Source organism: Pongo abelii, chromosome 1 (genome assembly GCF_028885655.2).
Source record: "Pongo abelii isolate AG06213 chromosome 1, NHGRI_mPonAbe1-v2.0_pri, whole genome shotgun sequence".
In the NCBI taxonomy this organism is placed as follows: domain Eukaryota; kingdom Metazoa; phylum Chordata; class Mammalia; order Primates; family Hominidae; genus Pongo; species Pongo abelii.
In genome coordinates this window covers 18,053,640-18,066,130 of record NC_071985.2, presented here as the reverse complement: position 1 = coordinate 18,066,130, position 12,491 = coordinate 18,053,640, and the positions used below count along the sequence as shown (strand labels likewise).

Here is a 12,491-nt window from a genome sequence, read left to right as displayed (position 1 = left end):
ATTATGGTTCCTTTGGTTCCTTTCCACTTGTTCCTTCTCTTTCTATCAGGCCCTGGGCCTTCAGAAAGCTCCTGGACACGAGAATGAGGGATGAGAACTGGAGTCTCCCCATCTCTAGCGAGAGTGTGTTGAGCTACCTTTTGGGCAAACCTGAGAAACCTACGGGTTTGACCCGCCCTGAGATAGCCTGTGGCTCCGCACCCCAACCTGTGCTGCTGTTATATTCCTGGGAGTAAAGCACTTGGCTTGTATGTGGGAATAGAGTTTTAAACACTTCAGGAAAATTTAGAACTTCTAGACATTTTTATTGCCTGTTCTTGTTTTCCAGTCATTATTGTACCTTTTCCACAAATCATTTTGGAGGACAGCCAGCGCCACCCAGCTTCTCTCCCGCTTGCCTTTTTTTTCCTCCAACCCCTCTTCCTCTCTTGGTTTTAACGGGTCTTTTTTGCTGGCAGATGTTGGTCACCCACGATTTTCATGAAGAAATTATGAGATGGAAGCTTTATAGCCTTCAGGATTGCACAGTCCTGGGGCAACTGGTTTGGTTTTTGTTTCTTGTTGTTTTTAACCACTAAATTAGTTTTTAGCTACTTTAGGAGGAAATGAAAGAATTCATTTTAAAAGCATATTAGCATATCCTGGTGATTAGTGTCCAATTTTGGCTTAAATGTAGTGTTCATTTGTGCAGAAAGGTCAGAACAGGGATAACACAACAGAGCAAGATAAACACCCAAGTTTTGAAAGAGAATGTGGGTTCCTTCAAACTGAGACACCAATATTCTTTGGAACATGGAGAAACTTCTGTTCCCTCTCTATCAAGACCTTTCGGTTTCTGATTGCTAACTGCCTATAAGGCGTATTATGTAAATCTATCTCTTCATTGATCTTATCTTCTCCACAGTTCTGTGGTGGATATCAACTTTGTTTTCTGACTCTGCTACTCCAGAGCAGGCACGAAGGGAAGAGGGTTGCTGTGCAGATCCAGCTTTTAACATGTAGCTTTTTAAGCTCCCAACTGGTTTGTGAATTGGCTGGAATTTTCCTTTTGTACATTAAAGGAAGGAGTTGGTTTTTTGTTTTTTGTTTTTTACTTCCCCTTTACCAACGGTTCTTTAATAAGACTTGAGTCCACTTTTTCATGTGAAAAACTATGGCAGTTGTATCTGAGCATTCTGTAGTTCTGATGCTGGACAGCAACCCTCTCTTTACTGGTAGTTCTCACTGTTTTGTGACTGGATAACCTTTACTTCCACGGTAACCTTACTTTTTCTTAGTACTTCAGGCTGTTTTTATTTCCCCAGCTACGCTGTTATTGTGTAATACTCTGATCTAAAAGTAGCACTTTAGAAGCATAGAAGATACTGCTGATTGCAGCAAACATTAGGAATATATACAGTATCCTACTCATTATTCTCAGTTTCCAAGATATAGAAGTTACAGATCCAGGCTCTGCCTTTAAGGGCACAAAAAGTCATAAAAGTAAACAAATAATTACAGTTAAGTATGATAAGGGCAATGATTGAAGCATGCACAGCGTGTTGTGGGAGAGACAAGAAGGGGCACCTGACCAGTTTGGGAACTTGGAGAAGGTTTCTAAGAAAAGGTGATATCTGAGCTGATCTTCCTTTTTTTCTTTTCTTTTTTTTTTGTTTTGGAGACAGCCTTGCTCTGTTGCCAGGCTGGAGAACAGTGGCTCGATCTTGGTTCACTGCAACCTCCATCTCCGGGGCTCAAGCGATTCTCCTGCCTCAGCCTCCCGAGTAGCTGGGATTTTAGGCACACGCCACCATGCCCTGCTAATGTTTGTATTTTTAGTAAAGACAAGGTCTCACCGTGTTGGCCAGGCTGGTCTTGAACTCCTGACCTCAAGTGATCTACTCACCTCCCAAAGTGCTGGAATTACAGGCATGAGCCACTGCGCCTGGCCTGAGCTGAGTTTTTGAGCTGTGAGTGGCAGATGAGGGAGAGGAAAACTGTCCTAGATATTGATGTAAAAAAACTACTCCTTTGAATATTTGGGGTTAGAATTAGTTAGATTTGGGTGGAAGAAAGGAGACATGAGAAACAAAGTAAGGAAGTAGGCAGATATTTCCTAAAGAAATTTTATGTGTCGTGTTTACATATCCTTAGGGATAAAATCTTAACTTTATGGGAGATCTTAATCTTACATATATGTGTGTGTGTATACACATATATGTATATATAAAAATATATATGTCTATGTGTATTTTTTTTTTTGACATGGTGTCTCACTCTGTCACCCAGGCTGGAGTGTAATGGCACGATCTTGGCTCACTGCAACCTCCACCTCCAGGGTTCAAGAGATTCTCCTGTCTCAGCATCCCAAGTAGCTGGGATTACAGTTGCCTGCCACCACATCCGGCTAATTTTTGTATTTTTAGTAGAGTTGGGGTTTCACCATGTTGGCCAGGCTGGTGTCGAACTCCGGGTCTCAAGTGATCCACCTGCCTTGGCCTTCCAAAGTACATTTATATTTTTGAAAGTCTGAGATTTCAAAAATAGATTTCTGGTGTGATTATCAGTATAGGTTACCTGTTTTGCCTAAGTAGAGACTGTAGGAAGAGAATCAGGTTGGGGAGGGAATCTGATACATAAAAGTGGAGATCAGTTAGAATGCTATTGCAGTAATCCAGAGAAGTAATGAAGCCTGAAGTAAGGCAGTAACAGTGAGCCCGGGAAGAAGGGAAATTGATGAATTTGTGTGATATTTAGGACAGTAAATCATCAGCCTTTGGAACCATTTGAATGTGGTGGCTAAGGAAAATAGCATAATCTGAAGTTCACTGTTGGGTTTCTGTGATTTGGCAACTGGGCAGATGATGATGCCTTTCATTGATAAGAAATACGGGGAGAGGAGCAGGTTTGGTCAGGGTAATATAATTTCAGTTTGGGGTGTGTTCAGTTTGTGATGTAAGAGAGAATATAATGATTTTTAACTTGTGGATTATCATGTTATGGGCCAGATACATTCCATGGTGTTTGGAAGAGATCCAAGTAGAGTTAGAAATATGGTGCCAGAGCAAGAGAGGGGGTCTGGCCTAAATGTATAGATTTTTCAGCAAGTAGGTTGTATCTATAGCCATCGGTGAGCCTGAAATCATTCAGTGAGACCCTAGAATAAAAAGAAGACTGAGGATGGGTAACCACTGGTGTGCCATAATCCAGATGATGACTTCCTGTTAAAGTGCAAGTGAAAGTTCCAGATGCCTTACAGTGTCCCACAAGACTGTGCATGATCTCTTAACTGCTATTGCTCTGACTTCACTAATCTTCTTGTTCACTGGGCTTTAGCCACCCTGGCCTTCTGTTTCTCAGACAGTAAACATGCTCTTCCCTCGAATGCTCATAGTCCCTTCTGTGTGGCATGCTATGTTTTCTCAGAAGTTTTATTGCTGGCTCTTTGTATTATTGCGGTCCCAACTCAAATATCCCTTCCTCAGAGAGGCCTTCCACAACCATTGAATCTAAAACAGCTCTCCAATCACTATTCCTCATTTTCCTCATTAGTTGCCTAATTTTCTTTTTTTTTTAATTTTTGGCTTTTTAATTGATTATTTTTAGAGCCAGGATCTCGCTCTGTCACCTAGGGTGGAGTGCAGTGGCACAGTCATAGCTCATTGTGACCTCCAACTCTTGAGCTCAAGTGATCCTCCCTCCTCAACCTCCTAGTAGCTAGGACTGTAGGCGCATACCACCACTCCTGACTGATTTTTTTTTTTTTATTTTGTGTAGAAACAGGGCCTCACTATGTTGCCAACCTGGTCTCAAACTTCTGGTCTCAAGCGATTGATCCTCTTGCCTTGGCCTCCCAAATCACTGGGATTACAGGGTGAGCCACCATGCCCTGACCCCAGCTTTATTTTCCTTATATTCTCTTTCCAGTGGTGTGCTACAGCAGTCTTCTATTGGCTTGCAAGAGCTGATTGTTAAATTTTCATGAAGTTTGTGGGCCCATTCTTAAAACACAGCCATTATTAAAAATTAAATAGCCGGGTGCTGTGGCTCACGCCTATAATCCCAGCACTTTGGGAGGCCAAAGCAGGCAGATCACCTGAGGTCGGGAGTTCGCGACCAGCCAGACCAACATGGAGAAACCCCCTCTCTACTAAAAACACAAAATTAGCTGGGCATGGTGGTGCATGCCTGTAATCCCAGCTACTCGGGAGGCTGAGGCAGGAGAATCTCTTGAACCCGGGAGGCGGAAGTTGCAGTGAGCCGAGATCGCGCCGTTGCATTCCAGCCTGGGCAACAAGAGTGAAACTCCGTCTCAAAAAAAAAATTAAATATTAAATTATATAAATTTACGATTAAATCCTGTTTTTAAAAAAGGTAATAAATACTGAAAACTTAGCATTTTCTCATTATTATACTATTACCTGTGCTCTTGAGATTATTTGTCTATCGTGCTGGAAGGTGGAGATCCTGTATAACTGTGTGCTACTGCTCATTTCTCCCCAGCTTTGCGTTTGCTGGGGTCAGATTGGTAGCTTTAAATCTGCCCTGGTGGGAGTGTATATCCCACAAAAATTGACAAATGCTATAACTCAGAGCTCTCCCATATCAAGCGTTAAATGGTTAAACATTGACCAACATACTACTAGTGATATCACTAAATGAATTTACCTTGTTTATTTGTTGTCTGTCTTTCCATAAGGACATGTAGGCTCTCAGTGCAGTCCCTGCCTGCCTTGTTCATGCTGTATTCACAGCCTGTAAAACAGTGCCTGGTACACTGTGAGCTCTCAGTCACTATCTGTTGAATGAGTGGATCCTCCAGAGCAGTTAAAAGGGAGGTATAAGAAAGGCCTATTTCACTAGCAATAGGGAGAGGCCTGCTTTACTAAATAAGATGGGGGAGGATGGGGGAGAGATAGTTCCCCTATGGCTTACTTGGGTTCTTCTTTGTGTTATGTTCCTGAGTGAGTGGCCATGTAAATTTCCTTACTTAATGATAGTAAAAACTTCTCAAGCATGGTATAGGGAAGGCCAACTAACGAGCAGGAACACTCAACCCTAGCTGCACATAGGGATCACCTGGAGTATTTTTAAAAAGAATTCTGACAGCTAAGCAGCACTCACAGACCAAATTAATCAGAAATCTCTAGAGGTGGAACCTGGATATCAGTATTTATTTTGAAGTGCCCCCAGGTTATTTTAATGTGCAGCCTGAGTTAAAAACCACTGGATTCGGCCAGGCGCAGTGGCTCACGCCTGTAATCCCAGCACTTTGGGAGGCCGAGGCAGGTGGATCACGAGGTCAGGAGATCGAGACCATCCTGGCTAACACGGTGAAACCTCGTCTCTACTAAAAATACAAAAAATTAGCTGGGCATGGTGGCGGGCGCCTGTAGTCCCAGCCTCTTGGGAGGCTGAGGCAGGAGAATGGCATGAACCCAGGAGGCGGAGCTTGCAGTGAGCTGAGATCGTGCCACTGCACTCCAGCCTGGGCGACAGAGAGAGACTCCATCTCAAAAAAAAGAAAAAAAAAAAAAACACTGGATTTGACATTGGGTAAGGGCCAGAATGGGGAGATTTGAGCCTTTTCCTGTGAATACTGAGGAGCCATCATCGACAGGGTTCAAAAAGTGACTTCATTCTGTAATTTATTTTTTCATTCTACAGTGGCTTGAGTTCCTACTAGAAACTGGGAGTACAGAAATATATAGGACACCTTATCTACCAGATAAGAAGTTCACAGTCTTGTAAGGGAGGCACCAAATACGAGTTTAATGAAGTGTTTTAGAGACCATCTTGAAAATCCGATTATTGAGGGTTCAGTAAAGACTGAAAGGAAAGGATGACCTATTCAATCTAGGTAAAGGGGAGAACCAGAATATGGGACACAGAAGAAGTAAACACAAGCTCTGGTTGATGGCTAAATATTTCCCAGGTGAACAATGCGGAAGGAGCATTTGTAAATGCCCCTCTCAATAGCTGGTACCACTATCCACCTTGTTCTTCATAAAAGAGATTGTCTCTCTCGATCACCACTATATCCTCAGCACATACCACAGTTGTCAAGCACACAGGCATTCAAATATTTGAGAATGAATGCTATTCTGTAGAGGGAGCAACTTGAACAGAGATCTGGGAACACATAGTGTGTTTAGGGAACTGCAGGTCTGGCATAGCTGGACTATTGGATTAAGAGGAATGGTCATGAGGCAGGAGGTGGGGGTCATGAGGAGCCTGGGGTTATATGCTAAGACAGGTGGACTTGATGTAAGCCCACCTTGCAAGCAACAGAACCATGGAAGGGTTGTAGATGGTCGTATTTGGCAAGCTTTTTCAAAGTATACATGCCCGCTAGTTTCCCTTAGGGGTTCTTGTCCTGAGGACTCCTTCGCTCCCATCCATGTCTGTGTTTATATATGTACAGTTGACCTTTGAACAACGTGGGAGTTAGGGGCAACAACCCTCTGCACAGTCGAAAATTCACAAATAACTTTTGACTCTCCAAAAACTTCATTAGTAGTAACCTACTGTTGACCTAGCTGATAACATAAGCAATTCATTAAGGCTTATTTTATATGTTATGTGTATTATGTACTGTATTCTTAATAAAGTATGCTAGAGGAAAGAAAATGTTACTAAGAAAATCATAAGGAAGAGAAAATATATTTACCATTCATCAAGTGGGAGTGGATCGTCGTTAATCCACTTCATCCTCGTCACTTCACATTGAGTAGGCTGAGGAGGAGGAGGAAGAGGAGGGGTTGGATTTGCCCTCTCAGGAGTGGCAGAAGCAGAAAATCTTCATATAGGCCAGGCGTGGTGGTTCACACCTGTAATCCAGCGCTTTGGGAGGCCAAGGTGGGAAGATAATTTGAGCTCAGGAGTTTGAGACCAGCTTGGGCAACATAGTGAGACCCCTGTCTCTATTGAAAAAAAAAAAAACTTAAATGTAAAAATCCTCGTGTAAGTGGACCTGTGCAGTTCAAATGTGTGTTGTTTAAGTGTCAGCTATATATACGTATAAACACACACACAAACACACACACAGTCACATGATGCATAACAATGTTTTAGTCAATATATGATGGTGGTCCCATAAGATTATAATATTGTATTTTTGCTGTATCTTTTTTGTGTTTATATGTGTAAATTCGTACCATTGTGCTACAGTCGCTTATAGCATTCAGTACAGTAACATGCTGTACAGGTTTGTAGCCTAGGAGCAATAGGCTAACCACTATAGTATATATAGCCTAGGTATGTAGTAGGCTATACCATCTGAGTTTGTGTAAACACACTCTGTGATGTTTGCACAATGATGAAATTGCCTACCAATGCATTTCTCAGAGTGTATCCCTGTTGTTAAACAGTGCATGACTGTATATGTGTATACATGTATCCCCAGCTGATTCTGATCCTTTTCTCCTTCCACTCCCAGGACCACTAAATGGGAAGTTCTTGTTTTTAAGCCCTAAAATGATACACTGGTAGTTGGCTGCAGTCTATAGAGCTCAAACTGATACAACTGTATATTTATTAATGAGAAATGTGGGATTTGAGAAAGTTTTCCAGCCTTATAAGCAAGAGTATTTATTACAAGGATTGCAACTTTACATGAGAACTCCAACAGTGAAAAGACCTTTCCTTCATATAGTCTCTCTATATATGGACATAAAAATGTTCACGTTTGTATGTTTCACCTGCCACCCTTTTATAAACTCCTCATAAATGCTATTTGCTTCCACTTATATTCTTATGCCAAATTGTGGTCTCAGTTAACATTCTGTATTTTCTTCTATTACCTCAACATTTCATCTTTCAGTTATTGAGTTCAGTTATTGACCAATTTTGCTATATTCCAGATAAAACCAGATGTTGGAAATACAAAGAGGAAATGAACTTTCCTATCTTCAAGATAATTTCATTTTAGTAGGGAGACAGACATGCAAACAATTACGGTGTTGTGGGATACATACCATAATAGGTGTAGTTAGTGGGAAAAGAAGTGACAGGGAAAATATGAATGATTCCATCCAGGACTCTGGGAGAGGTTTCATGGAAGAGTGGTGCCTAAGCCTCTAAAGCATTTAGAATGCACCTAACACTTTAGTGTCAGCACATATGACAAGTGTCCTGACTCTTTGTAAGCAGTTATACGTGTTAGCTTTAATTATTATCATTACTACTACTTTTGTAATCAGAAAAGTACTTTTTAAAAAATTTACAATTCAGAAGCCATTGGTAGACTTGTAAAGAGCAGTTTCAGGGGCTGGTTGGATAGAAGCTGAATGGCAGGGGCTGAATAAGAAATAAAAAATTTGTCACAGGCCAGGCACAATAGCTCACACCTGTAATCCCAGCACTTTGGGAGGCCAAGGTGGGAGGATTGCTTGAGCCAGGAGTTTGAGACCAGCCTGGGCAACAGAGCAAGACTGTACCTCTTCATTATTATTATTATTATTATTATTATTATTATTATTATTATTTTATTTTGTAGAGATGGGGTCTTGCTATGTTGCCCAGGCTGGTCTTGAATGCCCGGCTTCAAGCAATCCTGCTTGAAGTGTGGAGGATTGAGATTAGCCTCCCGAAGTGCTGGAATTACAGGCATGAGCCACCACGCCCAGCCAAGACTCTGTCTCTACAAAAAAAATTAAGAATTAACTGGGCTTGGTGGTATGCACTTGTAATCCTAGCTACTCGAGAGGCTGAGGCAGGAGGGAGGATTGCTTTAGGAGTTCAAGGCTGTAGTGAGCTATATAATGGTGTCACTGTACTCCAGCCTGAGCAAGAGAATGAGCTCTTGTCTGGAAAAGAAGAAAAGAAAGTTATCACAGCAATATACTGCTCAACAGTACCTTTTATTGGAGCGCTTGTTTCTTGAATGATTTTTCGTTTTGTTTGCACCCATATGGTTTTGTTTTATTTTATATAATTTGGGTTTCAAATGTATATTTTAATGTAATTTTTAAAGCTAAGTAGAGGCAAATGAAACAGGTTTGTCAGTGTGGCAGGTGAAACCATGTAAAGTTGATTAGATTACTCTAGGGCTTAATGTCTCATCTTTGCTGTCTTCATTAAATTTCCCAAAGAGATACTGGCAATGATAGCAATCAGAAATATAATAAAATATTATGATAACTCAGTATCAATTTATTGATCCTAATTTTCTTTACATCTCTTTTTCTTACTATATGAAAATCTAACATCAGAACACTCTGCTCCTGTTCACATGTCATAGAGTAAAATTTTGTCAAAGATGAAACCTTAGCAATGTAGTCTTTAATCTGTCCTGATTTATTTTACAGTATGTGCTCATTACTTTCTTGCCTTATCCACAGAAGGAGCTCAAAAAGTGGGATGAGTTTGAAGATATTTTAGAAGAGAGGAGGCATGTCAGTGACTTGAAATTTGCAATGAAATGCTACACACCTCTTGTCTATAAGGGAATTACTCCATGTAAACCAATTGATATTAAATGTAGTGTTCTTAATTCTGAGGAGATTCATTATGTCATTAAACAGGTAAGTGATTCCCTCTTCAACCATGACCAGATTTGTTCATTGTCAACAAGTTCTTGATTCTATAACTTATTTTGCTATCTTTGATATATCCTTTTAGGCTGAGCTGTATTCATCACATTTATCAAATAATTACTGTATCCATGTGTGTTAGCCTCTTCCTAGACACTAGACTAGAGGTCTAACAGTGAGCGAGTTGAGCATAAGTGAAATATGTCATCTGGGCATAAGTGAAATATAGTACGAGACATGCTAGTGGGAGCCCAGTGTGCAGGAGCGCCAGTTAATTATAGGGGCAACTCATTTGGTGTAGGGAGTCAAAGAAGTGATTTTTTTTAATGAGGCCTAAAAGATAATTAGAGATTTTGCAGGTGAAGTGGGGAAAGAGTATTCAAGCCAAACAAATAACTTATTCCCGTGGTTTTCAAACCTCCACATTAGCATTACCCAGGGAGCTTTTCAAAATCCCCATATCATCCCCATGCCAATTAAATAAAAATGTCAGGGAAGGGAATATCAGTAGTTTTTAAAGAAGCCCAGGTGATTCCAAAGTATAGCAAAGTTTGGGAGCCACTGGCTTACTTTAAGGACTGAAGCCATGAAAAGACTTGTACTTTTCTCTTGGAGAAGCTATCAGTTTTCTCTGGTAGGAGATAGGTTGAGCCTATTCCATTAAGTGCATTCAAGTTTCCTCATCAATTAGATGCTAACAACAGTGATTCTCAACACTGGCTTCCCCTTAGAATCACCTGTAGAACTTTTGCAAAAAGTTTACTTTCACTGTATTGAAACTAGTTCGGTATGACGAGACCAAAGAGCAAAGAAGGGATGATAATAAGAAATAAGCCTAGAGAGATAAGAGGGTCATGTTGTGAAGGACTTTGTAAACCACGTTGGATTGTATTTTATCCTAGTACAGTGCAAAGATGTTGAAAGGTTTCAAGATACAGTGTGACACAGTCGGCTAATGTTTTAGAAAAACCATTCTGCTAAAACTAGACAGGAAGTCTGCTTGTGATACTCTTGGAATAATGCCTTTGTGCAGTCATAGTTGCCTAGACTAGGGAGTGGTTGTAGGAACAGAGAAATGGACAGATTTAAGGGATTTGAGAGGTGGGGTCTACTTCATTTATGACCATTTGGGTGTAGGAATGGAAGGAAAAGAAAGAATCAAGGATGATAAAGCCGTTCACTGAAATAGGGAACTTAAGAGGGAACCAGTTTGGGAGGGAAACTTAAGTTCTGTTACAGCTGTGTGATTTGAAGACATCAAAATGAAGGTATTTGGTGGGCAGGAGCTTCCTGATCGCTAGCCCTCCACGTCGTATCACCCAGGTGTTTGTATAGGCCCACAGGTGGATAAATGGATACATTGCAACCATTGCTGGCCTGGGGCTTGGTCCCGCCCAGATCCTCTTCATAGCTTTGGGAGTGTGGCAAGGAATGACTGGCCTCATTTTTGCTAGCAGCAGTCTCCTATCGCTCCATGCCCTCATTTTTTTCCTGGTCAGAAGAGAAAATATTCCTAAGAAACTCCTCTAAGGAATATACTCTCTCCTTTTTTTTTTCTTTTGGTCCTCTATAAATGTCTTAAAGGAAAACAAGCATGCGTGCAACTAGTGTGTTTTTGTAAGGAGAGTGAACTCATTCAGAATTGCAGTATTCTTGCTTGATGTTGGTTACCAAATGTTAACATTTGGCGCTGCCTCTTTATTCATGTAGATTGTGGCTCACTCTCATCTTCCCCATAGACAGAACTGACTCCGTTCATGTTTAAGGCCTCTCCCTGACTTTGCCTGTTACCTCCAGTTTTTGTTTTGTTTTGTTTTTTTGAGACAGAGTCTTACTCTGTTGCCCAGGCTGGAGTGCAGTGGTGCAATCTCGGCTCACTGCAAGCTCCGCCTCCCGGGTTCATGCCATTCTCCTGCCTCAGCCTCCCGAGTAGCTGGGACTACAGGCGCCAGCCACCACGCCTGGCTAATTTTTTGTATTTTTTAGTAGAGACGGGGTTTCACCGTGTTAGCAAGGATGGTCTCGATCTCCTGACCTTGTGATCTGCTCGCCTCGGCCTCCCAAAGTGCTGGGATTACAGGCTTGAGCCACCACACCCACCTACCTCCAGTTTTTAGTAGAGATGTCTTCAGTCTTGTCTTTAGGAGTATTGCCCCAGACTTCAAGTTATACCATATTTGTTCTGCAGCTTCCTCTCTGACCTCTTGGAATCTGCTCTGGTTTCTAATTAGTGAAGAAGAAAGACAGTTGTCAAGCTTTAAATTTGCCTCTCATGCTCTAAGGCTGACCTGTAGAGATCTTGCTTTTTTAACTTTTAACTGGAGTTTATTCAGGTTCGTGGCCTTGGCAACATTTTTATCTCTGCTCTCTGTTTTCTCGATTTGGACATATGAGCTGTGCTCCTAATCCTTTGTTTTTATTGGCCTTACATATCCTGGAGAAGCTATCAGTTTTATCAGGTTGGGCCTATTTCATAAGTGAAGTCAAGTTTCCTCATCAATTAGATGCTAACAACAGCAGTTCTTCCTTATAGAAGCCCTTGGAGAACTTTTGCAAAAGTTACTATTATTATCTACTAGGAGTTAAACTCCAGGAAGGCAAGAATTCCTGTCTCTTTTTTCACTGCCGTATTCCCAGTGCCTAACACACAGTAGACATCCAATCAATATTTGTTGAATTAGTGAATTTTTAAAAATGAGGCCATGGTCCCATCTACAGAGATTCTGATTTAACTGGTCTGGGATAGGACCCAGGCATCTCTCTCTCTCCTGAGTAGCTGGGATTACAGGCGCCTGCCACCACACCCGGCTAATTTTTGTATTTTTAGTAGAGACAGGGTTTTGCCATGTTGGCCAGGCTGGTCTGGAACTCCTGACCTCAGGTGATCCGCCCACCTCGGCTTCCCAAAGTGCTGGATTACAGACATGAACCACCACGCCCAGCCTTTCTTCTGCTTTTTTTGTAAAGCTCCTCAAATAA

General features: G+C 41.4%; 1 protein-coding gene across 3 annotated transcripts in view; it reads left to right on the top strand.

Annotated features, from left to right (window-relative positions):
- Window positions 1–12,491, top strand: part of GNPAT (glyceronephosphate O-acyltransferase) — a 36,688-nt gene that overhangs the window by 456 nt on the left and 23,741 nt on the right. The window contains exon 2 of one of the 3 annotated variants that reach the window (XM_024257146.3): window positions 9,324–9,503. The exons of 1 other annotated variant lie outside the window; for it this stretch is intronic. In XM_024257146.3, the coding sequence (XP_024112914.1) occupies window positions 9,324–9,503 (180 nt within the window). 3 annotated transcript variants of the gene reach the window in all.